This window comes from Enoplosus armatus, chromosome 3 (genome assembly GCF_043641665.1).
Source record: "Enoplosus armatus isolate fEnoArm2 chromosome 3, fEnoArm2.hap1, whole genome shotgun sequence".
Lineage (NCBI taxonomy): Eukaryota > Metazoa > Chordata > Actinopteri > Centrarchiformes > Enoplosidae > Enoplosus > Enoplosus armatus.
The window spans coordinates 5,617,131-5,644,228 of record NC_092182.1 but is presented as its reverse complement, the minus strand read 5'-3'; the positions used below and the strand labels follow the sequence as shown (position 1 = coordinate 5,644,228).

General features: G+C 42.1%; 3 protein-coding genes across 3 annotated transcripts; all 3 read left to right on the top strand.

Moving 5' to 3' along the window:
* The first annotated feature begins 1,485 nt into the window (after nt 1-1,485).
* On the top strand, nt 1,486-6,212 carry gnl3l (G protein nucleolar 3 like). The gene is given in 16 exon segments (XM_070901855.1): nt 1,486-1,508; nt 1,510-1,553; nt 1,649-1,692; nt 2,418-2,528; nt 2,630-2,746; nt 2,840-2,923; nt 3,190-3,325; nt 3,464-3,567; nt 3,692-3,836; nt 3,931-4,018; nt 4,100-4,277; nt 4,362-4,504; nt 4,598-4,734; nt 5,488-5,645; nt 5,741-5,915; nt 6,109-6,212. Coding segments are annotated over 16 exon segments (1,755 nt in total). The 3' UTR covers nt 6,177-6,212.
* A 497-nt stretch (nt 6,213-6,709) lies between these two features.
* Nucleotides 6,710-14,786, top strand: tfe3b (transcription factor binding to IGHM enhancer 3b). Its single transcript, XM_070901884.1, has 9 exons — nt 6,710-6,836; nt 7,824-8,049; nt 8,153-8,377; nt 9,024-9,119; nt 11,210-11,321; nt 11,410-11,466; nt 11,655-11,730; nt 11,908-12,055; nt 12,547-14,786. Exons 2-9 carry the CDS (start codon nt 7,858-7,860, stop codon nt 13,012-13,014), a joined length of 1,374 nt encoding a protein of 457 aa, XP_070757985.1. The 5' UTR covers nt 6,710-6,836; nt 7,824-7,857; the 3' UTR covers nt 13,015-14,786.
* A 2,520-nt stretch (nt 14,787-17,306) lies between these two features.
* Nucleotides 17,307-23,978, top strand: cxxc1b (CXXC finger protein 1b). Its single transcript, XM_070902627.1, has 14 exons — nt 17,307-17,399; nt 18,227-18,342; nt 18,445-18,545; nt 18,663-18,799; nt 19,466-19,621; nt 20,026-20,172; nt 20,297-20,404; nt 21,620-21,798; nt 22,326-22,533; nt 22,691-22,801; nt 22,885-22,934; nt 23,017-23,113; nt 23,269-23,421; nt 23,567-23,978. The coding sequence occupies exons 1-14, from the start codon at nt 17,397-17,399 to the stop codon at nt 23,711-23,713; spliced, it is 1,713 nt and encodes a 570-aa protein (XP_070758728.1). The 5' UTR covers nt 17,307-17,396; the 3' UTR covers nt 23,714-23,978.
* Nucleotides 23,979-27,098: the final 3,120 nt, after the last annotated feature.

The following is a 27,098-nucleotide window of genomic DNA, read 5'->3' as shown; positions in this document are numbered from 1 at the left end:
ATGCTGCTTTAAACATTACACAACACCTTATTCTTTTTTTCCCTTGCCCTCTTCCACGGGCGGGTCAGAGGTCAGGGTCACCTACACAGCAGCACCATGGAGCTGATACTGATTCTGTGTCTTGTTCAAGGTCACTTTAGCTGGACTGATCCCACACAGAGTTTCAATTCAGGTCCGTCTGAGACTGCCTCACTATGTCATTGTCATGCTGCCACCCACATCAACAACAGTCAGTGGTGGAAATTTATTCTGATCCTTTACTTGGTGCATATTTAGATTCACTTTATTGGGTATCTTCTGGTCGGTAACAGGGAATAAGTTTGAAGAGGTTTGAGGAAATTTGTATTTAAGGGGGACCTAGAACTAACTTTATGTATGTTGTTAACTACCGTAATAAGTGTTACTGAATCCAATGGAATACATATATCATTCAAATATTATAAATGATGCATTAACATGTAAGTAGCTTTTCAAAGTTATTTTTAATGGCTCAAATTCTGCAATTCTTCTCCTTCTCTGTTTCCTTCATTGCCATTTTCTTCTACTCTTTTATCTTTGACAAGCCACAATTCATCCATCTTTCTCTTAGCCCTCTCAACTCCTCGCCCTCTCCTCTTGCAGCATCTTCAGCTTGGTGGCTATCTCTTCCTCCCTTACCATCCACCAAAATTCAAAAAAGAAAAAAATCCCGCTCTGCACTGAACTCCCCTCAAAGGAAATTCTGCTCTCACATTTCTCTGTGTCTTCAAGCAACTTGATTTCATTTTCCCAGTGGTGATGAGATTATCCTGTCCTCGGATCATCTGTCTCACCTTCTTCTCATACTCCTCCTTCAGCGTCTTCAGCTCGGTGGTCTCTTCTTCTCTTACAATCCACTGGAGCTCTGACTCTGCGTCGAATTCTGTCAAGTTATTTTTCAAGGAAACTCTGATCTCTTTATTTTCCTCCTCACACGCTTCTTCTTCTAAAGGCTCTGAATTTGTTCCCACATTGGTGAAGATGTTTTCATCATTTGCTTGCATGTGTTTTGCAGTTGCAGTGCATTGCTTCTAGGGCCCCTGCGGAGTCCTTCATTATGAAGTTGATATTTTGGGTATGAAGTGAAATATCTTCACAACTAATGAATGTATTGCCATCCCTTGACTTTTCCTCTAGCGCCACAAGCAGGTCAAACTTTTCACTTTGGTTCAGCCAGAATTTAAAGACACAAATTTGGTACATTCATTGTTCCCAGACAATGTATTTAGATGTTTTCAAAACTTTTGTTGTCAGTGCCAGAAGTTTTTATAAAGTGTTGTTTTGTGCTAAAGTGAATGAACAGCTTTATATGCAAGTGGGTCCTGCGACTGCTGACCATAGACTGTATATGAAGTCTATACTCCTGTCAAGTTTGGGAACCAGGTCGTTTGACGTTGTGGCCAAAATCGAAACGCTCTTTTATTTTGACATTTAGCCGGATGTTGTTGGTGACGTCGTAGTATGCGCATGTCCACCCTCTTCCCTCACACGTGAAGTCAGAGAAGACGACTTGGGTGAAGTTATGTCGAAAGCTAGTACGTATTTCTATCGGTATTTGACTATATGTATTCACTCACTAAACAACTGTGCGTGCTTTTAACGGAATTCTGTCGTTTCTTACATTTTACAGAACAAAAACGAGCCAAACGTCTCGGCTTCCTCGGGAAATTTAAGGTAAGCGCTACGCAGCTAATGTTGTCTGTGGCTAACTCTGGAGCTACGAGTCAACACCTCGGCTGTCATTTGGTGTGCTCTGCTGTGTCTGTCATAACAGTGTTGTAACAGTTAGTCCAGCCTTTACTTTCAAGAAAAGATTATAGTCTGATGTCAGGACAACTCAAATAATTGACGGTAACGTTTAGGTCCAGCTCCATGTTCAGGTATATTGTAATGGATGCTTAGAGAGTACCAGTGGCACTGACTGGGACATTGACTTGACTGTCCAGTAGGAGGGGTAAGATACTGTCCCAGCTCCCTTCATCACCATACCTAGGTGTAAATTTAGCATTCAGCCTCTTCAGTGTCACTGTGCTGGTCTCTGTAAACAAACCAGACAATGTCTATGGATCAGATAATGTAAAATACATACTGTATTACCCTGACATCACATGCTGAAGCGTACACACACATTTATAGGCGGGTAGAGATCTGTTGCACTAGATTTTACGACATGTCTTTTATTCATAATTTAGATTGTCAAGGGATTTTCAGACTTGTTGATTGTAATTTGTATTGTTTGCGCAGCGAAACCTGTGAGCTTCTTATTTCATTTTCAAAGCCTCCAGATATGGAGATAAATTGAGTGTTTAGCTTGTTAGGTTGCATTGCCATGTCTTACAATAAACTTAAAGAAAATGTCTTTTATTTACAATACACTTAGCATGTTTTCCTGTCTACAGACTACAGATGGACGAAAGGGTGATGCTTCAGGGCGGGCAAAAAATGCAGAGCAGTCATCTGGGCAGCATGTCAAGGACCACAGAAAACCAGAAGAAATCAGGAAGCAAAGGGTTAACATTTGAAAGTCTTGCCTGCACTCATATTTGAGGTTACATTGCCGATATTTCTTTTGAGGTAAACCAATTTCTCAATTCATGTCTTTCCTAATTAGCTTCAGGAACTCCAGGAAAAGCAGAAAATCAATAGGGAACGAGAGCTGATGAAGAGGAGGAATTTGCAAAGCTTTCAGAATGACATCCTACAGCGACAAAGAGAGTTTGAGCAGAGGGTAAATGTCAGCCTATTTAGTGGAAATTGGAATCACTGCATGCTATGCAAATTGCCGTAGTAGTGAGTTATGTTTTCGTCTCTGTGTTCACAGGAGACGGAGATGCAGAGTTTGGAGAAGCATGTTAATTTTGAAAATGAGAATTCAAGAAAGGCGTATTACAGAGAATTTAAAAAGGTACGTTGCAGCTTTATACATGCCACAAACTGGCCCATATCTGGTGAATATTACAATTTTATACATAGAATTATCACTCTGCATGGTGGGTCAAAAATGTGCATCCTGCCCGTATATATATACACACACATACACACACACACACACACATAGGCTGGTACAGATTTTCTGCCTTCTAAATCGGGCTGTTCCTTCAGCTATGATAGAAACATAATAGAAGTAGGGTGGAGTTGTGAACACTGTTTTTCTTAAAATGTTTTTTAAAGGTAGTGGAGGCCTCAGATGTGATTTTGGAGGTTTTGGATGCACGTGACCCTCTTGGCTGCAGATGTCCGCAGGTGGAGCAAGCTGTCATTCAAAGTGGAACGAACAAGAAGATAGTTTTAGTGCTTAATAAAATTGGTGAGTTAGCTAAATACATTTAGAAAGTTTATGTTTTGGGAATTGTCTTTATTTGCATATATTTGATTGGATCATAACAAAGAAGTTAAAAGTGTTTGATGTTCAATGTGTGACTTGCGTGTTTTACTTTGATTATAGATTTGGTGTCAAAGGAAATCGTGGAAAAGTGGATTAAATATCTTCGTAATGAGTTTCCTACTGTAGCTTTCAAAGCATCTACTCAGCAACAGACTAAGAACTTGGTATGAAGTTAAATATTTATATTTAGATCATCTAAAAATGCAAATTGATTCCAACAATTAAAGCTATAGAATAACATAATTTCACATTAACACTTTTTTCCCCTCTGTTTCGTGCCATGGACAGAAACGCAGTAATGTACCAGTGACACAAGCCACCACAGAGCTCCTTAGTAGCAGTGCTTGTGTCGGTGCAGATTGCTTGATGAAGCTACTTGGCAACTACTGCCGCAACCTAGACATAAAGACCGCCATCACTGTAGGCGTTGTAGGTAAGCAACCACATCCAGTAATACACCAGGTTCTTTCTGTGTATAACGTGGGGTTGTCCAAAGTTAAATTGATTTGTCACTCACTGTCTTGTAGGTTTTCCTAACGTGGGAAAGAGTAGTTTGATCAACAGTTTGAAAAGGGCACGAGCGTGTAGCGTTGGAGCCACTCCTGGTGTCACCAAGTAAGTATGCAGTAAGCTGTTCACCCTGTGATTTCCTGCTTGTTTCCTGTCTGTCTTGCTGATGGGCTTGATGGATTTCAGGTGCCTTCAAGAGGTGCATTTGGACAAACACATTAAGCTTCTGGATTGCCCCGGCATTGTCATGGCAACCTCAACGACTGACGCAGCAATGATTCTTCGCAACTGTGTGAAAATTGAACAGCTTGTAGATCCCCTTCCACCTGTTGAAGCCATCCTTCGACGCTGCAACAAGGCGCAGGTACGTCACGTTGTTGTTGCAACCTTTTTGTATGTTGCTTGATTGTGTCACACTGCGTTTACAGTTGTTTTGCTGGATGTTTAGATCATGGAGCACTACGCAGTTCAAGACTTTCACACTGCTCTGGAGTTCTTGGCGCTGCTTGCTCGACGCCAAGGCAAACTTAGAAAGGGAGGTCTGCCTGACACTGACAAAGCAGCTAAGAGCGTGTTAATGGACTGGACAGGGTGGGTAAACATTTTGGCGGATTTTGGAAGTTTGACAAACGACAATCAACCAGTCTTTTCACTGTGTTAATTTCAGCATGTGATGTTATTTAGGGGAAGGATCAGCTACTTCACGCACCCTCCAGAGACGCACACTCTTCCCACACACGTCAGCGCTGAGATTGTTACGGAGATGGGTAAAGCTTTTGACTGGGATGAGCTGGAAAAAGGAAATCAGGAGGTTCTTGCAGGTAAGAATAAAGGGTCCTCTCACCGAAATCATAAAAAAGTTAGTCAGGATAATCCACAGACTTCACTGTCAACAGTTGGATACTTCCTTTGGTAAAAAGTAGTTCCAGAGGCAGGTATCTCAAAACCTCCGAACATAAACCTGAGACACCACTAGATATATGTAGGAAAATGATTGCGACCTGACCCTTGAACATCCCTCGCCTTGTGATACTTAATCACGGGACAACTGAAATGTAATTCCATAATGATATATATGATGTGATCTAAGCTTGGAATTGAGCACATTTGCACACAGGTGCTCCTCAAACTTATTTTGAGTCTCTGATGATTTTGTGATTTCCTTTCCATGACATCATATTATTTGGATGCCCCTCATTAAAAAGCTGTCAACATAAATCAGGAGCTACTTGGTGTGATAGTTAAAGCTCTGCTGGTGCAGCTGTAGCACATATCGCAGCTGAATTGGAGGGCCATGTGTGCACGAAGAAAACTGCAAGGTTACTTTACTGTAAGCTTTTCTTTGGGGAAATTATTTTACATGGCATGATTTATCTGCAGTCTACATTGGTGCTTAATACTAGAACCGCCAACATTCCAATACCCCTAGAACCGCTGGGAGGGTCATTTTCACCTCCTGATAGTTAGATTTTGTTGAAGTAATAGTATCACATTCAGTAGACACAGGAAGGCAGGGGGTTCCTAAGATTACCTCAAAAGAAAAGAAGTTGGATTTGCTGTTTGCTGTGTTTCAGTGTCATCTTGTCCTGACGTCCAAATGGGATTCTGCATGGAAACCACTGGAATGACTCAAGGTGGCCAGGATGAACCACCCTCTGACCTGGGGGGGTCCTTGGAAGAGCCAGAATTTAAAGACGAAACTGAATCTATGGAGGATGACCAGGACTCAGAGGTGTGAAACAGTCCTTACAACAAAGGGTTAATTACAGAATATTAAAATTTGTAAAACGTGGTACATTAAATTAACTTTCTGTCCTGCTCAAATAGTTTGGACCAATGACAGTGGAGATAAAATCTCAGAAGTCAAAGACTGACTCACCTGCAAGTGATGCTGCATCCAGGGCGCTGGGTTTGAAGGATATCTTGAACGTAGATCCTCTACAGCAGGGCCAGGCACTCCTGGCTGCCAGCAAGAACAGGAAAAAGCAACAGAAAAGAGCTGGTTTGTATAAATATCCGTTTCAGTTTGATATACATTTTGTCTACGGCGTGGTGTGTTCGTGCTGTGATTTCTTAAGATTATTTTTACCCTAATAAAAAACTCTATAACCTCATGTTGTCCCACAATGACACTGATTGTATCTAATCATGCAAATGAAATTGATACATTTTTCTCTGTTTTTTTTCCAATGCAGACAAAATTGCCACCAAACTCTCAGACACCTTGACATCTGCAATGGACTTCTCATTTTCAGATAGCTGATCAGCTGAGATTGAAATAAAAGATTTAAAGAACGCATTATTTGTGTTTTGTCTTTTTTGTCTGTAGCTATTTTGATCAATGTAAAAATGTGTTTCAATCCACCTGCAAAATGTTTGACCCTTGATCCTTTCTTCATCTGTAAAAATGATTCAGTCTTTCCTGTTGTGTTTTTCACTAGGTAGTATATATAGATGACCAGCCACTGTTCCTAACAGCCATTGGAAAAGCTTTGCTTTTAGTACAAATTAAAGATTGAATATTTCAAAGAATGTTTTGGGGTTTTTTGCACCTGCAGGACCTTCGACACTGCCGTATCAAGGAGTTGTATATAAATTGCACTTTAACGAGAGGGCAAATAGACTTAAATTACTTGTTTTATGCTCCAATGACACTGGTTTGCGTTTAAATACTATAGTGTTATCTTATGCTATCTAAAACCTGCACTGAGAGGGACAAGTTGAAAATGCAGGAACCTCACAGCTGGCAACAAGTTCCGGGTAATGCGTCGGATGACCTCAGCCCGTCGGCTCAAGATAAACAACACTGTTTACTGCCGTGGCTAGCGACTTGAAGAGCTTTCACCGACTTTAAAATGGCAAAGAAAGCGGAGGTCTTAGGAGATTTATGGCTGTGACTACGTGAAACAAATCTACTGCCACAGTACGTTTTTGTCTTGATTGTAATATAAATTATCTAGCGTTAGCTATGTAGCATTAGCTTTGTTGGGCAACAAACGGGTGCTATCTAGCTAGCTAGCTAGCTAGCTAAACTGCAACTTCCTATTTTTACTTTTCCGTGGCTGTGTGTTTTAGTACTGCTGAAACGCACGAAAATAGCTAACCTCCTTCCAGTTGGCGACTGGTATGTACCTGAAAAGGCACTGTAACGCGTCTGCGGTGTAAATTAAAGCTTTATTTGTGTATCCACACTCAGCGCGTTGATGTGGGCCCGTTAGCAGCACTGAGCTGTCAAGTGAACTCTGCTAACTCACGACGCTAGATTAACTAGAGCTCTCCAAAAATAGACATCACGGTAACAATCGAGAGCAAGCTAGCTAACCAGTTGGTGCTGTCTGAACGGCTCATAAAACTACCCCAAAATGAACATGACTGGGAGTTAATCAGGCTGTTTATGGTACGCTGTCAGTGTGGTTCTCATCAGAGACAACTGACAACTTATTGACACACAACTCATCCATAAGATGAAGCAACACTGACAGCCAGCTATGCACTCTGCACACTTACACACAGCTTGTAACGACGTGTTTTGGAAACATAGTGAGTGGACAAATTCAGATAACTGTCTAGGGAAAATTAGCAATTAAGCATTAGCATAAATTTCAACTAATTTCAGTTGAATATGTCAACACTGTACCATGTTATTTTTGTCCATCCATTCATCATTTTCAAGTCACTAATTCAGGTCAGGGTCACAGAATTGTGATTATAGTAGTTGCATGTAATGTTCAGAAATTGAAAAAAGTGTGTTGATTTCTCCAGAATGTGCCATAAGCTATTAATGAGACCAAATACAAAATTTCCATTGGAAATCTTTTGTAGAAACCAATTGTGGAGGTAACATCTGGATAGGCTGGTGTTACCTATCTATAATGCTCCTTTCTTCTTTGTGTTTGTTTTCGTTTTCCAGCTCCATCGCTAGATCTGGATCTCGCGCTTCGGCCATGTCGTCACGTGTGTTGCTGCGGCAGCAGCTGATGCGAGAGCAAGCCCAGGAGCAGGAGAGACGTGAGGCCCAGCAGCAGGCCTCTGCCTCTCAGCTCCGGGCCTCTGACTCCACTCCAGCCATCTCTGTCACAATGCCCCCAAACACTGCCCGTCCCCCTCCAGCTCAGGTGCCTGTGGAGGTGCTGAAAGTAAGAACAGCGTCCTGTTTGTAAATTCATCACTGGTGTTCTTTATTTAGTGGAGTGTGATTGTGTCAGAACATTAGCCCTTAATAACTCTTTGAATGACCAGGTGCAGACCCACTTGGAGAACCCCACCAAGTACCACATCCAGCAGGCACAGAGGCAACAGGTGAAGCAGTACCTCTCCACCACTCTGGGCAACATGGCGGTTACTCAGACCATGGGCGTGTCTCCTGTGCCGCAGTCCAGTTCTGCCCCGGAAGTCGCTCCTACTGCCAGCAGTGCCCCGAACAGTCCCATGGCTCTGCTTAACATCGGATCCAACAAGGAGGAAGTATGGGGAAATTCCTGCTTTCACAGCAGCACTTTGAGTTCTTGTGTGTGGGTTTGGTTTGCTGGCACAGCAGATGACACAAACTTGCAGTGCATTTTTGTAGAAGTTAAATGTCTAACCTTCTGCTCACTTCTAGCTTAATTACTTTCTGTTTGCTCTTCAGTGATGTTCCCAAAGGTCCCACTGTGTTGATACATGCCTTTTGTCATCATATCCTTGTTGGCCTGCTGTCACAATAAGATGTTAAATACTGCACTTACAGTTTAAGCATGCCAGCACTCTCTCTTTGAAACCAGGCCTCTCTTGAGCTGTTGCATTGGTTTAAATGTTTAGTGTTGGCATTCAGTCTTCATACATAAGACTGTTTTGGCACTGCGGGGGAAATAAGTATTGAACCTGTCAACATTTTTCTCAGTAAATATATTTCTGATGGGGCTATTGACATGAAATTTTCACCAGATGTCAGTAACAACCCAAGTAATCCACACATACAAAGAAATCAAAACAAAGAAGTCCATAAATTAAGTTATGTGTAAAAAAGTGGAATGACACAGGAAAAAAGTATACATACTCGTTGATTACTTTCACACATTTAACCCTGAGGGCTTTGCTGACACTGGTGTTTTCTCTCATCTGCTTTATCTAGATTGACGATGTGATCGACGACATCATTAGTCTTGAATCCAGTTTTAATGACGACATCATTACGTTGATTGACTCAGGTCTTCAGTTGCCCAGCACGGTATGAATAACAATGTATTTATTTACTTCCTCTTTAAAGTTTCCTCTAGAGTTCACAGTTTCTTCTTTTAAAGGTACAGTGACAGGCTAACACAGTAGATATCAGGCAGGTCTAACACGCTAACTTTTTATGCCCAAAGTTTTTTTTCTGTGAATGGACGGCCTCTCTTTTATGTGTGGAATTCTGAAGTCGTAGGAGTAAATATACACTTTTGGCACTGAGTTACGATTCGTCACAAAAGTGCTGCCTGGGCGGGGCAAAGCCATCAGAGGATACAAGGCAGGGAGAAGCGAGACAAAGTGGATTGTGCTCATAAAAAGTACATAGCAGCTACCAGGTTAACAAGTTATTCGTCAGGTAGAAAGAGCTTGCCAAAATTTGGCCGCAAAACAAAAAATGAGGATTATGGTGATGCTGTTGGAGGAAAAGAAAAAGAAGCACATTGAGGTAAATGCTTTTTGTGATTTTTTTTTTTCTTTTGAAGTAGCACCAGGTATTGTTTAGCTTTAATATGCAGGAATGGATTTTGAGCTGTAGCCTTAAACAGCATTTGTTAATTAAAGTTGTAGTTTTAAAATTGTAAAATTATTGTCATACCTGCATTTTTCTTTGTGGCATGGTTCCACTGTGCACAGGAACCAGCTTGGATTCAATTTTTTATCTCGGAGGAACTGGTTGCTCTTAACTTTTAAGCAGGAATGGGCAAGGCATCCTTTTTTTATATATATACACTATATTGCCAAAACTATTCACTCACCCATCCAAATAATTGAAATCAGGTGTTCCAATCACTTCCATGGCCACAGGTGTATAAAATCATGCACCAAGGCATGCAGACTGTTTCTACAAACATTTGTGAAAGAATGGGTCGCTCTCAGGAGCTCAGTGAATTCCAGTGAATTCCAGCGTGGTACTGTCATAGGATGCCACCTGTGCAACAAGTCCAGTCGTGAAATTTCCTCACTCCTAAATATTCCACAGTCAACTGTCAGTGGTATTATAACAAAGTGGAAGCGATTGGGAACGACAGCAACTCAGCAACGAAGTGGTAGGCCACGTAAAATGACGGAGCGGGGTCAGCGGATGCTGAGGCGCATAGTGCGCAGAGGTCGCCAACTTTCTGCAGAGTCAATCGCTACAGACCGCCAAACTTCATGTGGCCTTCAGATTAGCTCAAGAACAGTGCGTAGAGAGCTTCATGGAATGGGTTTCCATGGCCGAGCAGCTGCATCCAAGCCACACATCACCAAGTGCAATGCAAAGCGTCGGATGCAGTGGTGTAAAGCACGCCGCCACTGGACTCTAGAGCAGTGGAGACGCGTTCTCTGGAGTGACGAATCATCTTCACCATCTGGCGATCTGATGGACGAGTCTGGGTTTGGCGGTTGCCAGGAGAACGGTACTTGTCTGACTGCATTGTGCCAAGTGTAAAGTTTGGTGGAGGGGGGATTATGGTGTGGGGTTGTTTTCCAGGAGCTGGGCTTGGCCCCTTAGTTCCAGTGAAAGGAACTTTGAATGCTTCAGCATACCAAGAGATTTTGGACAATTCCATGCTCCCAACTTTGTGGGAACAGTTTGGGGATGGCCCCTTCCTGTTCCAACATGACTGTGCACCAGTGCACAAAGCAAGGTCCATAAAGACATGGATGAGAGAGTTTGGTGTGGATGAACTTGACTGGCCTGCACAGAGTCTTGACCTCAACCTGATAGAACACCTTTGGGATGAATTAGAGCGGAGACTGAGAGCCAGGCCTTCTCGTCCAACATCAGCGTGTGACCTCACAAATGCGCTTCTGGAAGAATGGTCAAAAATTCCCATAAACACACTCCTAAACCTTGTGGAAAGCCTTCCCAGAAGAGTTGAAGCTGTTACAGCTGCAAAGGGTAGACCGACGTCATATTAAACCCTATGGATTAAGAGTGGGATGTCACTTAAGTTCATATGCGAGTCAAGGCAATACTTTTGGCAATATAGTGTGTATATATATATATATATATATATATATATATATATATATATATATCTGCTTCCAGGTTTGTGGCAATCAGTGACCATTTATGACACATATTTTAACTTTCTGTTCCCGTAGCTCCCAGGAAATCTGTTGGACGTGTACCACAGCCCTGGAATGGCAGCACCTACTCTCACCGTCAGCAACTCCTGCCCTGCTGATCTTCCAAAAATTAAAAGGGAAATTACAGGTAGGGTGTCTTTTGTAATGTTCAGGAGAACCTTTTTTTAAGTATGATAATATTTCATCGTATGAAACACTATGGATTTGTCTTCCAGATTCAGATGCCAAAGCACTAATGAAAGAAAGGCAGAAGAAAGACAACCATAACCTCAGTAAGTCGAGCTTTATTTCAACCTTTCTTGAATGTGAATGCAGTAACATTTTGTTTCGACTCTGGGACACCCATTTGGTCTTTTTGTCTGCTCATATCTGTGTATATTGAATAATGCTTGCTTAGTGACAACTGATTGCTGAAGGCTAACTTCTGCTTTCCCTCTCTGCCGGGTCGTTCTTGCTACAGTTGAGAGGAGGCGGAGATTCAACATCAATGACCGTATAAAGGAGCTGGGTACTCTGATACCCAAGTCAAGTGATCCGTAAGTGCTGCCTGAGTTGTCAGGAAACTAATTTCCCTTTGCAGAATCGCTAAATGAATACGGAATTGTAGTAGTATTTTAGAATTGTGTAGCAACAAAGTGATCTTTGTTTTCTATCCTGTTTCCTTTCTTCACCACCTCTACAATATATATTTACTGACATCGGGATGATGACAGGGAGATGCGTTGGAATAAAGGCACCATTCTGAAAGCTTCCGTAGACTACATCAGGAAGTTACAGAAGGAGCAGCACAGAGCCAAGGATGTCGAGATACGTCAGAAAAAGCTGGAGCAGGCAAACCACAGTCTGATGTTACGCATCCAGGTCAGTCTAAGACTTGAAATACAACAGCTATATATAGCTTGACTAGCTGTGGTAGTTAGATTTGGCTGCACACCTTAGAGGTGCATTGTGGAGTTTTTGACCCCAAGTGGTGCTGTACAGTGACGAGTGGGTCCCCAAACTGCCGCATGTGAACACCACAGGCACAGGTGACGCACATGTGCAAATGTGTGTTGGGAATCTGCGTTCTGTTCTGTTCTGAGTTACTATAGCTAAAGTTAGCATGCAATATCTGAGTTAGTGGCAGGGCCTAAAGACAGTAAAGGTTCACAATCAGCCACAAAGAAAGCAATGTTTCAGTCCAAGAAATGTGCATTTAGGTGACAAAGCTAAGATTTAAGGTAATGTTTATTGTAAGGAGATGACTGTTCACATGCAAAGTGCATAGACGGCTCCTGGGTGTTAAAATAATAACATGGTCAGTCATTCCAGGACGTGGCCTCTGAATGTCAATGTGCTGCTGTTCTTTTCAGGAGCTGGAAATGCAGGCCCGCCTCCACGGCCTCTCCACCTCCACCAGCATCTCATCCGGTCTGATGTCCGATCCCTCCCTGCTCCAGCAGCAGCAGCAGGTCCTGCAGAGCGGCCAGGCTCTGCCTCCCGGCACAGGGGGAGCGTCCTCCCAGAGCCTCCTCAGCCTGGGCGCGGTGGCCATCGGGCAGCCCCTTCCGGCCTCCTTCCTGTCCCCGCCCTCCTCGGACTCTCCCGCAGGAGTCACCATCAGCAGCCCCCTGGACCTGGGCAGCCTGAGCTTTGCCGAGCTAGACGACGCCTCCGCCTCAGCACTCTACCCCGACGTGGGCTTGGGAGACATTCTCATGGACGACGGGTGCACCCTGTCCCCTGAGAGGGTGGCTGAGCCGCTGTTTTCTCCTTTGTCACCCGGTGCCTCTAAAACCAGCAGTCGCAGGAGCAGCCTTGAGATGGACGAGGACTTGTGATGAGTCCTGTGCGGCGGTCAGAGACTGTCTGTAGGGACGAGAATGTCAGGAAGTGCAGTCTATCCTTAAATAATGCGAGTCTGCTGACAGGACTGTAGAACTGAACTTAGCAAAATAGCTAACATTAAGATCAAAACTAACATTACATCAGGAGAAAGTAAGTTCTTGACTTTTTTTGCCATACAGACTTAATTATTATTGTTCCTGTTTGGAGCTGGAGTCACCATGTCTGGGTTTATAAATGCAATCTTATTCAAATGGAATATTGTATAATAGGGGCATGGACTTAAGCATTAAGAAATAATATGTTCTTAAATAGTTTTTAAGATTTTTTTCAGAAATTTAAGAGGGATATACAGTTTGCTTGAATTTATGATGTGCCCATTTATAGGGAAGAAAGCTGTGAGGTTTCTTTTTCACAACAACAACGGCATAACAAACTGATCAAGAGATGCCAACATACAGTATATTTTTAGTTTCTTTTTTGTGTGTGTTTTTTTTCAACTGACTGGAATCAGGGTTTATTCATAGCAGTCGCATGCTCATCCATGTTGGGTTGTTTCACCAGCAGCTACAGAAGGGATCTTTGTAAAGTGAATTGGCACATTGTGAAATATTTACTGCATATTGTACATAAGAATATTTTATTTTGAGCAATTTTATTGCACCTTATTTTATGGCAGTCTATGCATTTGCATTATATGAGAGCTCGTGTCTGTTTTTATTACTATCACACACAGTGGACGGCTGATGCCTGGGTTGCATGTCATTTGTAATAAATCTTAAAAGCGGTGGGAAATCACTTGCTGCTGCAGCTAGTCGGCCAAAGCAGGACTTCTTCCAGAGTAGCTACAAATTACAAATCAGCGTTTTTACTTTTGAATATATTCACTCAGTCAATGGGAAATGCAAGACAGAACAATTTTATCCTTTTACAATAGTACTGTAGTTCCTGACATACTTTGTTTTGATACCTGAATAATAGTTTGATAAGTAGTTTCTCCTGACTAACATCTGTGTTGTCAGTGATTGTTTGTCTCCTGGTGGTCACTGAGTGATTTTTACCGGTTAGCATGTTCTACCAAGACTGTGGCGCTTTTTTTTTCTCCCTTTTTGGACGATCAAAAGTGATATATCTAATAATGCGTCATTACTCAGTGTAGTATAAATTCAGAGGGCTTTGACCCTCCTTTAAACTAACCACTAGCCTCACCTCTGTAATAATAATGTAGAACTGTTTTGTTGTGTGGAACCTGCAATGCAATTATTATTCTATAAAATAGCCACAAACTTTAGAAAAGGCATTTTAATTTGTCAGATGCTTAACACCATGTTGTGCACAGTAATGAATGTGTGCTTGGAAAGTTGTTTTTTATTTTGTTTTGGGGTTTTTTTCAACACTGACGCACTGTATTTGTTTTTCCCTCCAACAAAACCTCCAAATGATTGATATGCTTACATTTTAAACTGTTCTTTGAGCTGTGGTAACAAAAACAAAATGAGTTAAAGCAGCCAAAAACATCTGAACCTTTTGGTGGTTACAATGATTTTAAGGTGTCCTCTCCTGTTCATTCAGCTGAAAGCAGCTCTACTCCACAGCGTTCTTCCTGGTCCCTTTAACTTCTTCTGCTCAGACACATTATTAACCACGTCTTACCCTGACATATAGCTGAGTGCTAACATTGACTGTTAACCATGAACTGGTAGCATTTGTGTCTTGTCCCTACAAGTTGGCTTTCAGGAAGATTTTAACCAATAAATGATTTCCATTGGCTCATGTCTGGATGTGGTTATTTGCTGGTAGTCAGCATCAGTGGTAAAGCATTTGAGAGATTTCCATAGCCAGGTCCAGGCACTCTGTAGCCTGGAGGCAGATGTCGCAGACGGGACAGTCGCACAGGGAGCGGCGGAGGACACCCAGACACCCGCAGAGCTCACAGTAGTGGGTGGCGTCCAGGAGAGGCTGCAGGGCGGTGGAGGGCTCCCAGCCGCACAGGAATGAGCACAGCGACCAAACGCACCCGTTGCACCCTCTCACCGTGGCCAATAAGCAGTCCAGCGGGTGGCAGAAGAGGCAGGCCAAAAGGATTGCAGCACAAAGGTCTCAGGGAAAGAAAAGCAGTGAGCAAGATGAGAGAGGAAGGAAGGAAAAAGGCATTTAAGAACGAGGAGATCAAGAAGGAATACACAAGTTTTGTTTGTCCTTACCGTCACCGCCTGGCTCAGTGTGGACCGTAGTGGTTTTGAGGCTTTCTTGACTCACTTCACAGACTGTGCAGGCCTCCACAGAGGACGGCAGCAGAGCACGCAGAGGCTTTGGCTGGTTTTTCTCCACAGAGCTTGGGCTGCAGATGGATACTGCTCTGGTCGTTCCACCTCCTTTTGGCTTGTTATGCAAGTTGGTTTCAGCAGAGGCGTCTGCAACAACATCTCCATGAAAAACAGCCTTTAGAGGAAATAGATGTTAATTTAGAGTTCACAGATGAAGGTACCTGTCGTTTTATCTGGGAACACGTTCACAGAGATGTCAGTTGAAGATAATTCAGTGTCCTCAGTGGATATCTGCTCTGGAAAACTAGTAGCTTCAGTCAAAGATCCTGTAAGACGAGAAAAGAGGAAAGCTCAGCTTTTCTAAATGGCTTACAATAAAGGCTGTTCTCTGTAAACATACCTGTTTGACCTGCGATGGAGCTGTCAGGTATAACAGGGGACTTTGAAGCTGCGGTTTGTGACTCATTTCCATCCTCCATCTTTTCATTCATATCTGTAGAATTCAGTTTGGCACCCATCCTGGCATCCATTTAGATATGTCACCTGCATCAGTCTCTTGAATAAATGTCAGACGACCAACTAGGGCTGTGAAAGAGGACAAGGGAAACTGAAATAGTGAGCCTGGACCTATTAATAATCGGAGAGAAAACTCTATAATTTAATTTCACTATAAGATCATTTGCAATGCTTTCATTTGACGTATTTTCTCTTGTTGAACTGAAAAGATTTACTTACTAATATTGTAATGCAAAATTCAACCTCATCATTCTCTGTACGTACCACAGACCCAGAGTCAGATCTGTAGCTGAGGTTTCGTAGCTGTTAGTGATGAGTGGACATCTAGGAAATAGCAGAGAAGTTAATCTATTATTAATCGCCATTTTAGAAACATTTATAATGGAGATGAAAGGCGGCACACGGACATCCTGACAGCTTTATGAGAATGTAAGATCAGGATTTTGCTATTCATTAATAATTCATGTTTTCAAGTTATACTTACCTTATGTGACTTTATTTTTCAAATTTGCAGATAGAACAGCGGAAAGGACATTCAGTTGAGTTATCTGAAGTATTTTAACTATTTGTTTTAGTTTAACAAGGTATGAATTGTTAGGTATACGGTAATTGGTTGTAGGAGATACAAGGGATGTAAATAGTGTATAATGTAGTATTGTGTCAAATTGAATGAGTCAAATCAAAATGATTTATATTCAATCAACTTTAATTCAGTTCATCTGACAGCCATTCAATCCTGAGCAGGTATGATCTGATTAATTACTGTAATGTACAGGAATCCACAGAGCCTGCTGTCTTTATCTCTCCCTGTTGCTTTCTGTATGACAAGAGTTTTGTAAGAAACACATTGTACTTACTTTTCATGACATGTTTTGGAAGTAGGCGATCCGGCATGCAGCCTTAATCACAGACGCATCCTCCAGCGCGACCTGTCAGCTGGCAGCAGCAGAGGTATAACCTCATCTCACAGGCTCTTTCACAGCCTCTCTCTCTCTCTCTCTCTCTCTCTCTCTCTCTCTCTCTCTCTCACACACTGTGTGTGTGTGTGCGTGTGTGTGTGTGTGTGTAAAAGCAAGAACAAGAATGGTTGTATTAATATTGCTTATTTATGTAGGTGTTTTTGTCCCACACCTAGTAGGTAGTAGTAGTAGGTAATAGTAGTATAAGCAAGTTACAAGTAACATTATTATAAGTACAGCAATATTAGTATACATTATATACATGTCAATGACATTCTACATATTGCTCTGCGGGAGACATGACATAATATGTCCTCCCGAGCCTTAATAATAGTCACACTGATATGAATGGTGTTTCTGACTTCAAGAAACCCAATTTGTAAGAAATCCAACAGGCGGCGATAATGCAGCATTGGACAGTAATGTGACACCAGAGAAGAAGAATGCTGACCAATGACCAAGGATATTTTTTCATGTACTTCCGAGTTTAGCCGATAGTGAGCGATGTTATATCCGCGTAAACCGTAACATAACGCTAGCTGTCGAGCTAACTGATAGGATTCACTGTTTGTCGTTGTATTTGTTGCCTTTCCACTATATTTGCAGAACGACCAAAGACTGTACAGATATCACATAATGGTATGTATTAGAAAAAATACTTTTTTGTCGTGAAATCTAGGAAGTTGGCTTCGATTTGGCCGAATAATAGGTTACCCGGCCGTGTAACTTTACATCCGATAGGAGCATGTTGTGATCCAACTTAACGTTAAGTGATATCTTTTAAATTTAAGTCAAGCTAATGCAGAATGATTTAACGTTGAATTTAAAATTCATTTCTGACAACTTTGTTTGTGTTTGTGTGGTACAGCAAAGTAAGTTAGCTGGCAAACGTTAACTGTAATAATGTTAGTTTAGCTGATGCTAACTGTCTCCTGTGCGAGCTGACTTAAGCACATACAGCAGGTTTGTATGTAAACAAAGCAGCTGTTAATACTACTTTGAGTTAGCCTTTTACTGTGGCTAGCCCCATTTTATATTTTGAACAGTATCTGCATTTCAAAACATCAAATTCTATTTCTAGCCACCACAAGCTAACTAAACTATGGTATAACGCTGACTAGCGTAACAGGCACTGAAACTGTGCATCTTTAGCTTAGTTTGTGTTGTGTTAGACACCACGTCTTGGTCCTTGTAGTGTAATAAACATGCTTACAGTTAGTTAAAAGTAGAATTTGTCGTGATAGCAACAGGAAGAGTCGTCTACTTCTGTTTATTGGAGAATAGTGTACTGACACTGAGCGTAAACTGAACTGAAATTCAATGCAGTGACCAAGGTAGGAACAATCCCCAAAAGTCGTATAAAGCCTTCAGCTCTCCTTTAGAAAACTGCCCTGCGGTGCAGCTTAGCAATCAGTTGCCATTGGTGTTAATTATAACTCCATCTGTCCTCATGTGGTTTGTTTCAGGACAGCGAAATGTCTGACAATGACCCTGTACCGGGGCCTGAGACCAGCAGTATGGAGGGGGAGAACGCACCACTGTACTGTATCTGTCGGAAACCAGACATCAACTGCTTCATGATGTAAGTTCACACCAATGGTGTTGTTTCAGTTACTCCATTACTGCTGTATAGATGCAATAATGCTCATACGTTACTTTCTTAATTTGCTTCTCCTACTGACAGTGGCTGTGATAACTGTAACGAGTGGTTCCATGGCCACTGCATTAACATCACAGAGAAGAAGGCGAAGGCCATCCGAGAATGGTACTGCATGAGATGCAGAGGTGATGGGAAAAAAAAGTTCTTTTATCACAGCATTTAAGAGTGCCATTAAACATTAAATGTATCACAAATCATTGAAATAAACAAGACATTTGTTGCGTTATTGTCCATGTCACCAGATAAAAACCCCACACTGGAAATAAAGTACAGATCAAAGAAAACCCGAGAGATGGAGCCTGAGACTGACAGAACTGAAACACAGTACAGCACCCCGAGTACTCCAGACTACAAGAGTGAAAGGAGGCGCGGGTCTAAAGTAAGTTGTACTTCTGACCTAAATACTTATGTCTGAAGAGTATTAAAAAAGTACTTATCAGATCTTCCAAATGTAAAGTCGAACATGTAGCCATTCCTTAATGACAAAAGAACAGCAACATGCATTACCATTGGCAATACTATAATTTTATTATCTTATATAGTAACATATTTACGTAATTCAGTCAGTTGGATTATTTGAAACAACAGCTTTTGCAAGAAATAAAAAGAGAAACGGTTATTGCATATGAATAAAAACAGTGATCAAGGTTACTACGAATACATCTGATTTACAGTCATCTGAAAGGTGTTGTATGGAGTAAGGATGCAGTGGGTTACATGGCAGACTTAGTTTTTATGGAATGTCATTATTCCACGTTTGTTTTCCGTATTGGTCAGATATCAGTGTAACTGTCCTTCTTCCTCCTCAATTTTCTATTGAATGTTTAAGAGCAGCTCAGTGAAGCAAAGCTGTTAATAATTTGGATGAAGTCTTCCTTGATCATTTTGCACAGACGTTTTAAACTCTTGACCTCATGTTAAAATGAAAATGATAGAACTGATTGCTTTGTGTCACGGCAACAACAGCCACACATTTCCAAGCATTGGGTGGATATGTTGGGTGTAAAGCAGTGCAGTGGCACTCACTGTCTCTTGTTTGACTCAGGTGAAGCGTTCGGTGCGAATGTGTGGGGAATGCGAGCCCTGCAGAAGGACGGAGGACTGTACCCAGTGTGACTTCTGCAAGGACATGAAGAAGTTTGGAGGACCAAACAAAATCAGACAGAAGTGCAGGTTTAGGCAATGTGAGGTTCGAGCCAGGGTAAGTCACTTTATCTCCATTTTGTTTTCAAGTTATACCACAAAAAATACTAAACATTTCTGCCCTGTTCATTTTTTTTTTTACATTACATTTACCTTCATTTGACTTCTTTTTGTCATTGAAAGATGTTGAAAGTGGTAGATTTAACTTATCGACACATGTAAGCTCCTTTACTAGAATGTTACTCTGTAATAATAATAATAATAATAATAATAACACATCATTCACATAGCATCGTTCAAGGTACCAGTTCAAAAACAAAGTTGTTTTTTAATGAGACACTTTTGAGATGAGATCCATCTTTTTTCAGTCCTTGAAGCGATTAGCACTCCCTGATCTCTGATCTGATGTCTGGTGTATTTGGCTACTTTGGAAATGTGCAACCTGTTTGTTGTTTTGTACAGAAAATGCTGCGTGTGAAGGACGAAGAATGTTCGTTGCAAGAGAGGAGGGACAATTCCTACCACAGACGGAGACGGTACTCCGAGGACTACGACAGCGAGGCGGATCTCTACCAGCAGTACAAGGCAGCGGGACTTGACAACAACATGGTAGCAGAATATTTGACACCATATTGTTACAAATAAACTCAATATAGATGCACTCAGTCGGCAGCTGAAACGTTTGATGAGGAACTGTGTGTGGGGCCATTTGTTTTGCTCTCCTCTCACCCAGGCATGGGCTAGTGATGACGATGATGAGCCGCCTTTCAGTCCTGTCATGCGTAAGAAAGCTGTGAAGGTGAAGCACGTCAAGAGACGAGAAAAGAAGTTTGACAAGAAAGTAAGACTTGTTTCCTTATAGAAATTATTGTTGTTGTTCACTGTTCCCTCTAAGCTGCGCGCCTGCGCAATTGCGCACTGCTGACACGGTCTCCGCGCACAGAAAATCTACACTGCGCACAAAATAAAACTCCAAACTGAACTGAAAATAAAATTAAAATATAACAATTCATTCTGTGCTATTTTTCAATGTGAGTCAGTGAGTGGCCGTTGACTGGCTGCTCCAGTGAATGATGCGATTCACATACTGTAGGTATTTACGCAGCAGTCGCAGCTAATCAACGTCATTGACAGGCGTTCTTATGTGCAGCCACCGGTGTTTTAGCTAGCAAAGCGGTGTAGCCGATGTGGATGGAAGACACGCTAATGATGCTAAGTTCTGCTTATGTCGACCCTTTCTAATAATGGCAAAACGAACGGGCAGCGGCACATCCCCTCACCATGCCAAAGTAAAAAAGAAATGTGGTTCTTTTAAGATGGAATGGCTGTCGGAATATGTCCAAACAGAAGAAAAAACTGTGAAACTGGGGGAGATTTTTTCTTTTTCGAGCGAGAAAGGACTGCTCTGCAAAACATGTTGCGAAGCCAAAATTGCAAGCGAGTTTTCGGAGGGAAAACTGTGGACAGAATGGAAGCTGGACTACCTCAAGCGACACATTCAGCACAAAAGCCATTTGAAAGCAATCTCACCCAGTGCACAGCAGGAGCTTCACACTGGCTCATACTTATAATACAAGTCTAAGCTTTATAATAAAAATGTTAAGTGTGTTTTCAAAACTGGAGTTTACAGTTGGCTTGGTTTGGTGGGCATGTTTTGCCATAGCTAAAATTAAATATTTATACTCCCAATAGCGTTAACATACTACACAAGTCATGAACAAGATTTTTATCATTTTCATTGTAAGTGGGATAAAGCACTTAATTAAAAGTATTCTAACAGAAATGTAAATGCTGTAATTTGATTCTTTTTATAAACCATGTAACTTGGATGGATGCGATGCTGGCGTGACCACAGTGCACACGTCTGATGTTGCTCACAGTGGTCCAAGGGACTGCTCACCGAGTTTGTGTGTTTGCTCTGACACATGAAAAATTAGAGGGAACATTGTTGTTGTTGTTATTATTATTTGAAGTGCTGCCAGGTGTCAACATGGTAAATGGTAGTAACACATGTGGTAACATGCGGTCTACTACCCCGTCTTTTTGAACTATCCAGAAGGAGTCCCGACGCCACAAGCAGAAGCAGAAGCACAAAGACAGAACCAGATACAGTGAGAAGGGCGACCTGCGGGATACCACAGGGCAGCGTCAGTGTCTGGGGCCAAGCTGTGTGGAGCCAGCAAGAGCCAGCTCCAAATACTGCTCTGAGGACTGCGGCATGAAGCTAGCTGCCAAGTAAGGACTCTTCCTTTCACCATTCATATGCATTAGTGTACCTCTAGTATAGATATTGTATTCTGGACGCCTGCTAGGAACAAACAAGGCCAACATAAAGTTAATTAAAATGGATGTTTAGTTAGACCTTGTTTTACACCTGTTCAGCATAAAAGTTATAAACTGTTTGCTTCGAATAGCCCCTGTTTGTATTCAAATGGAAGTACTGTTGCTCCACCTAGTGTTAGAAGAATGAAATGCTGGTAAAATGGTGCACTTTTTTGTCTGATTTCTTAGCATTACATTAGCTTCTGTTGGGAACTTATGAACCTGAACTAACTTTTAAACTCACAATTTGATTAGATTTGTATTAGTATTTATTCTTCTGCCTCTTTGTTTTCTCATCATTATCCTTGGTGTAGCATCTCTGAGGCTTTTCCTCCTAGCTAACTAAATTATAATCAAAGGGGAATCCTGATTATGTTGAGTGTTTTTTTTATTTTTTTAGCCTTTAAATGCATTAATCGAATGCGCATTTTGATCCACAGCCGGATCTATGAGATCCTCCCTCAGCGTATCCAGCAGTGGCAGCAGAGCCCCTGCATCGCCGAGGAGCACGGCAAGAAGCACCTGGAGCGCATTCGTCGGGAACAGCAGAACGCCCGGCTGCGCCTCACAGAGATGGAGCGGCGCTTCCACGAACTGGAAGGCATCATCGCTAAGGCCAAGCAGCAGGCGGTCCAGCAGGACGAGGAGGTAAGCTGGCAGCCGCCTGCGAGCTCGTTCATTCAGATACACAGCTTGTTCTGCTGTTACTGCTTTGCTTTCATGACAGCTTTGAAGTCTTTATTTATTTGAAGCTGCTGAAGAAGAACAGAGGCAACACTTTTTGATGCGTTGGTTGTGTTTGCAGGTGAACGAGGGCGATAGCGAGGACACGGACCTGCAGATATTCTGTGTGTCTTGTAGTCATCCCGTCAATCCAAAAGTGGCACTGAGACATATGGAGAGATGTTACGCAAAGGTGATTTATTGTTGTAAATTCCTGTTTATGCTTCAAAGCAGGGCGGCTTGTAACATTTCTCTCCCTTCTGATTATCTTGACAGTATGAGAGTCAGACCTCCTTTGGTTCCATGTACCCTACAAGAATAGAAGGGTAAGAAGAAGAAATACTCTCAAAGTGTGTAGCTCCCCCCCCCCAGTTCAGTTGCTTTGCTAACAATTTCTCCTTTCCACAGAGCAACCAGACTCTTCTGCGACGTGTACAATCCCCAAAGCAAAACATACTGTAAAAGGCTTCAGGTTTTGTGTCCAGAACATTCCAGAGATCCTAAGGTCAGTGGAGACCCCTCGGCCACTAAAACTTCCATGATTTACTGAAAACTGCCTACTTGATCTAAAACATATTGGATAGGAATAACCTGCTAAACATCAAGTAATGTTTGTGTGGAGATTTCCTTTTTATTTGTTCGCTTTTGTTTGGTGACTAGATCCCAGTGGACGAGGTGTGTGGATGTCCTCTGGTGAAGAATGTGTTTGAGCTGACCGGAGATTACTGCAGGGTCTCCAAACGGAAATGCAACAAACATTACAACTGGGAAAAGCTTAGGAGAGCAGAGGTGGACTTGGAGCGAGTCAGGGTGGTAAGTCAAATTTCCGTTGACTTTTGTTTTGGCTTTAAGGGAGAGAACATATTTTATGAAATATGCATCTGTCTGTTCCTGATATAGGAAGAGTATCTGTTGATATCTCCTTGAAAGTGATTTTTTTTTCTTTTCTCACCCACAGTGGTACAAGCTGGACGAGCTCTTTGAACAGGAGCGTAATGTCAGGACCGCCATGACCAACAGAGCTGGTCTTCTCGCTCTGATGTTGCACCAAACTATTCAGCACGACCCGCTGACGACTGATCTCCGTAGCAACAAGGATAGGTAGTTGACCGAGCCTGCATCGGTCTGTGGGACACTGTACATAATGTGGGATTTGAGGGCTGAGGATTCAAACTTAGAACAGTAACAGTAACTACCATTTGGATGAAAACTGATTTTCTAACTAGATAATTATTTTAAAAGTCTTTGTATGATAACCAACTTTAAAAGGTAAATGGATTTATATTTTTCATGACTGTGGTAGATGAACTACTGCTGATTGAAAACTGCTGTTTTTGGTATGATCGCCCTGAATAAACACCTTAAACTTGCTTGTGTGTGTGTGTGAGTGAGTGTGAGAGACGGACCTGTTATTGGTTCCATCGTTTCTATTGGCCTTTCTACACACCATGTACACAGGATGCTTGGCTTGGATTATTATGACTATTGACTAACTTGGCTTGAAATGCAGCTAAATCAAGAATTTGTGCTTTAAACTGACACATAAGACACGTAAGCCTGTTGGTATTGGTCCATCCTTCACTACTATGAAGAAGAGTCCAGTACTACCAGAGCAATCACTGCTTGCTTCAAAGGAGGAAAAAAATGGTTGCATGAGTATATGAGGGGATGTATGCTGAGAAATCCCTCCCACCCCCAAAAGTTTACATAGTACAAAAGAGCAACACAAGTGCACTCGAGCTTTTTTAAGTTATATATGTTGTTATATCTTATTTGTGAATTGCTTGAGTAGCAGTAAATGCTTTCATTTACACAACTTCATACATTACTGGCATATATTCCCCCCTCTGCTGACGCTGACGCGGCCTGTGATGTCATCCACTCTGTTACAGGCAGGCAGCAGACACAGCCCCCGCATGCCCTCCTTCTTATCTCCGGGGACTTTAACCATGCCTCTCCATCCTCCACTCTGCCCACTTTCACGCAGTATGTTACATGCCGCACAAGAGACAATAAGACGCTGGACTTGTTTTATGCCAACACCAAGGAGGCATATAACTCATCACCCCTCCCTCCCCTGGGAAGATCTGATCACAACCTGGTGCACCTCCTGTGTACAAACCCCTGGTACTCAGGCAGCCAGCTGTCTCTCGCACAGTGAAAAGAAGGGCTGACGAGGCTTTGAGGGACTGTTTTGACACAATGGTGTGGGAAGTACTTTGTGATCCTCATGGGGAGGACATTGACAGTCTCACGCACTGCATAACGGACTATATTAACTTCTGTGTGGAGAATACCGTACCCACCAGGACTGTACGGTGTTTTTCCAACAACAAACCCTGGATTACCCCAAACATAAAGGCTCTCCTCAAGGAAAAGAAGAGGGCCTTTAAGTCAGGAAACAAGGAGGAGCTGAAGAACATGCAGAAGGAGCTGAGGTGGAGGATAAGGGAGGGTAAAAACAACTATAGGAGGAAGATGGAGGATCAGCTGCAACAGAACAACTCCCACCTTCTCCCCCCTTCCCACAACAGTCACCTCACAGCCATCCTCCACATCCGTGGCACTTCCTTCCCAATAATATAATAATAAATATATTATATACATAAATAATAAATAAAAACAATAAAGACTGTTAAAGCTACTAAAACTAAAAAACAACTGTAATTTTCAAAAAATAAATGTTTACAAAACTTTTCTTTATTTGAACAAGCACTGTTGCCTTCAAGTGCTCCTCCTAAATGAATGCGTCTCCGACCAAAACCTGCTTAATTTGGTTTGGGAGTGCGTATGATTTGGCCTGAAAATAGAGACATACTATATTGTTTACATAAAAGGCCAAACTATATGATTTTATGAATACATTTTAATTGCAGATAATGGTTTCAAAGCTGTGCCTCCTATAAAGTCACGCATTGACAACAATGCTGTCAAGACAAACCCAAACACAACTAGTCTAGTGGCTGACATTTTTTTCTAATAACCCGTGAAGGCAGCACAGTTAAATAACAAAGATGAAGCATATCATTAAAGACGATGCAGGCAGGATGAGAGAATTCACTCCCCTCCGTCTGTTGATCGGACAGGTGATTCTTTTGCGTCCAATCAGCCACATGTCATTTTACGCTTCTCTCCTAACTCAATGTTTGCATGAAATGAGTAATGTTTGAACTACTGTTTGGAATGAGTAAACTACAAATCAAATTCAGTACTGTCTCATTGAGTGGTTGTATAATGGATATACTATATTGCTAGCTGATATAGCTAAAACATAGCTAAAAAGGCCTGGCCTCTGTTGTTTAGTCCATTGTGCGTAGTAATTATCTACAGCAGAAGTACATAAATATGTTGTAAAGTACATCTCGAAGGGATTATTGTAATACAGTTCCCATTTTTGGGCCACAGAGACATTGAAACTGAGTTTTTATAACACATTATGGTGGCTAATTGAACCTACCGTCGCATTATAATTCTAAAGTCACTTAAATTGAAGATCAATTGATTAATTGTATTTGTTAATGGAAAGTATCTGTTATTTGATAGCGCTGCACTCTCTGTAGGCGAGGTCACAGTTTACATCCCTGGGCCAGACGGATTTGCATCTTTGGTGTGTACCCTTCTTTGGTCCCACCACCGTTTCCGTTATCGCTTGATGCATGGTAGCTAGCTATGTTAGCTCTACTTCGTAAAATGAAGTGGTGCCTGTTGTGACTAGAGTGCCAAGCATCTGGGGAACATTACCCGAAAGGTGTGTGTGTTTTGCTGGCCCACCGAACCGCAATCATTGGTAAACCGGTAGCGACACAGAGGGATCATGTCGGCGTATTGGCATAGGAACCTTGGAGGAACGCTGTAGCTAACGGTGGCTAACGTGACTGCCGCTTTCAGTTTCAGTGTTTATGCTCCAGCTAACCCAACGTAAGTGGTATTGACATTGCACTGCTGGTATTATGTGGCATGTCGCTAAACTACGTATTCAGAAATTATCGGCATCAATATCAGAGCACAGCAGTAACAGCACTTTGAGCATTTGAGGTTAGCTAGTGTCGCTAACGTTGTGATGGCTGGCTAACATTTGCCACAACTCAGTGCTAGCTAATTTACCATGGATACGCGGTAGCTATATATGTATGGAAGCTTGCCAGTTAGCGTTTACTAGATTGGGACATATATCCCGTCTTTTTAGTTAGTTTGCGTTGTATATACTTTCAACTGCTGTGCTAACCATACGTGCCATCGAGTGTAAACCAGATGTTTGAGCAGCTCGTTGGTACAAGCTAACATTACTAGGCATAGGGCTCTGTTTCTAAACAACATCCTCTTTTCCCCAGGTTCTGTCATGACAAACTGAGCAGCTGTCAACCATCCTGACGGGTCATCTGCCTTCCCAAAACCAAGGTCACGTGGCTACATCCACGGACAATGCGAAAACACACCACTGTAACTGGGATGCAAGATCGACTGTAGAGGATATCTTATTTGTCTCCAGG

Excerpts from the sequence above, each read along its gene's own strand:
- tfe3b (XM_070901884.1), top strand. The coding sequence starts at position 7,858 with ATGTCGTCACGTGTGTTGCTGCGGCAGCAGCTGATGCGAGAGCAAGCC. Across the intron at positions 8,378-9,023 it reads TCGGATCCAACAAGGAGGAA|ATTGACGATGTGATCGACGA; the intron begins GTATGGGGAAAT and ends TGCTTTATCTAG. Across the intron at positions 12,056-12,546 it reads GTCTGATGTTACGCATCCAG|GAGCTGGAAATGCAGGCCCG; the intron begins GTCAGTCTAAGA and ends TGTTCTTTTCAG.
- cxxc1b (XM_070902627.1), top strand. Across the intron at positions 18,546-18,662 it reads GTACTGCATGAGATGCAGAG|ATAAAAACCCCACACTGGAA; the intron begins GTGATGGGAAAA and ends CCATGTCACCAG. Across the intron at positions 21,799-22,325 it reads GGCATGAAGCTAGCTGCCAA|CCGGATCTATGAGATCCTCC; the intron begins GTAAGGACTCTT and ends TTTGATCCACAG.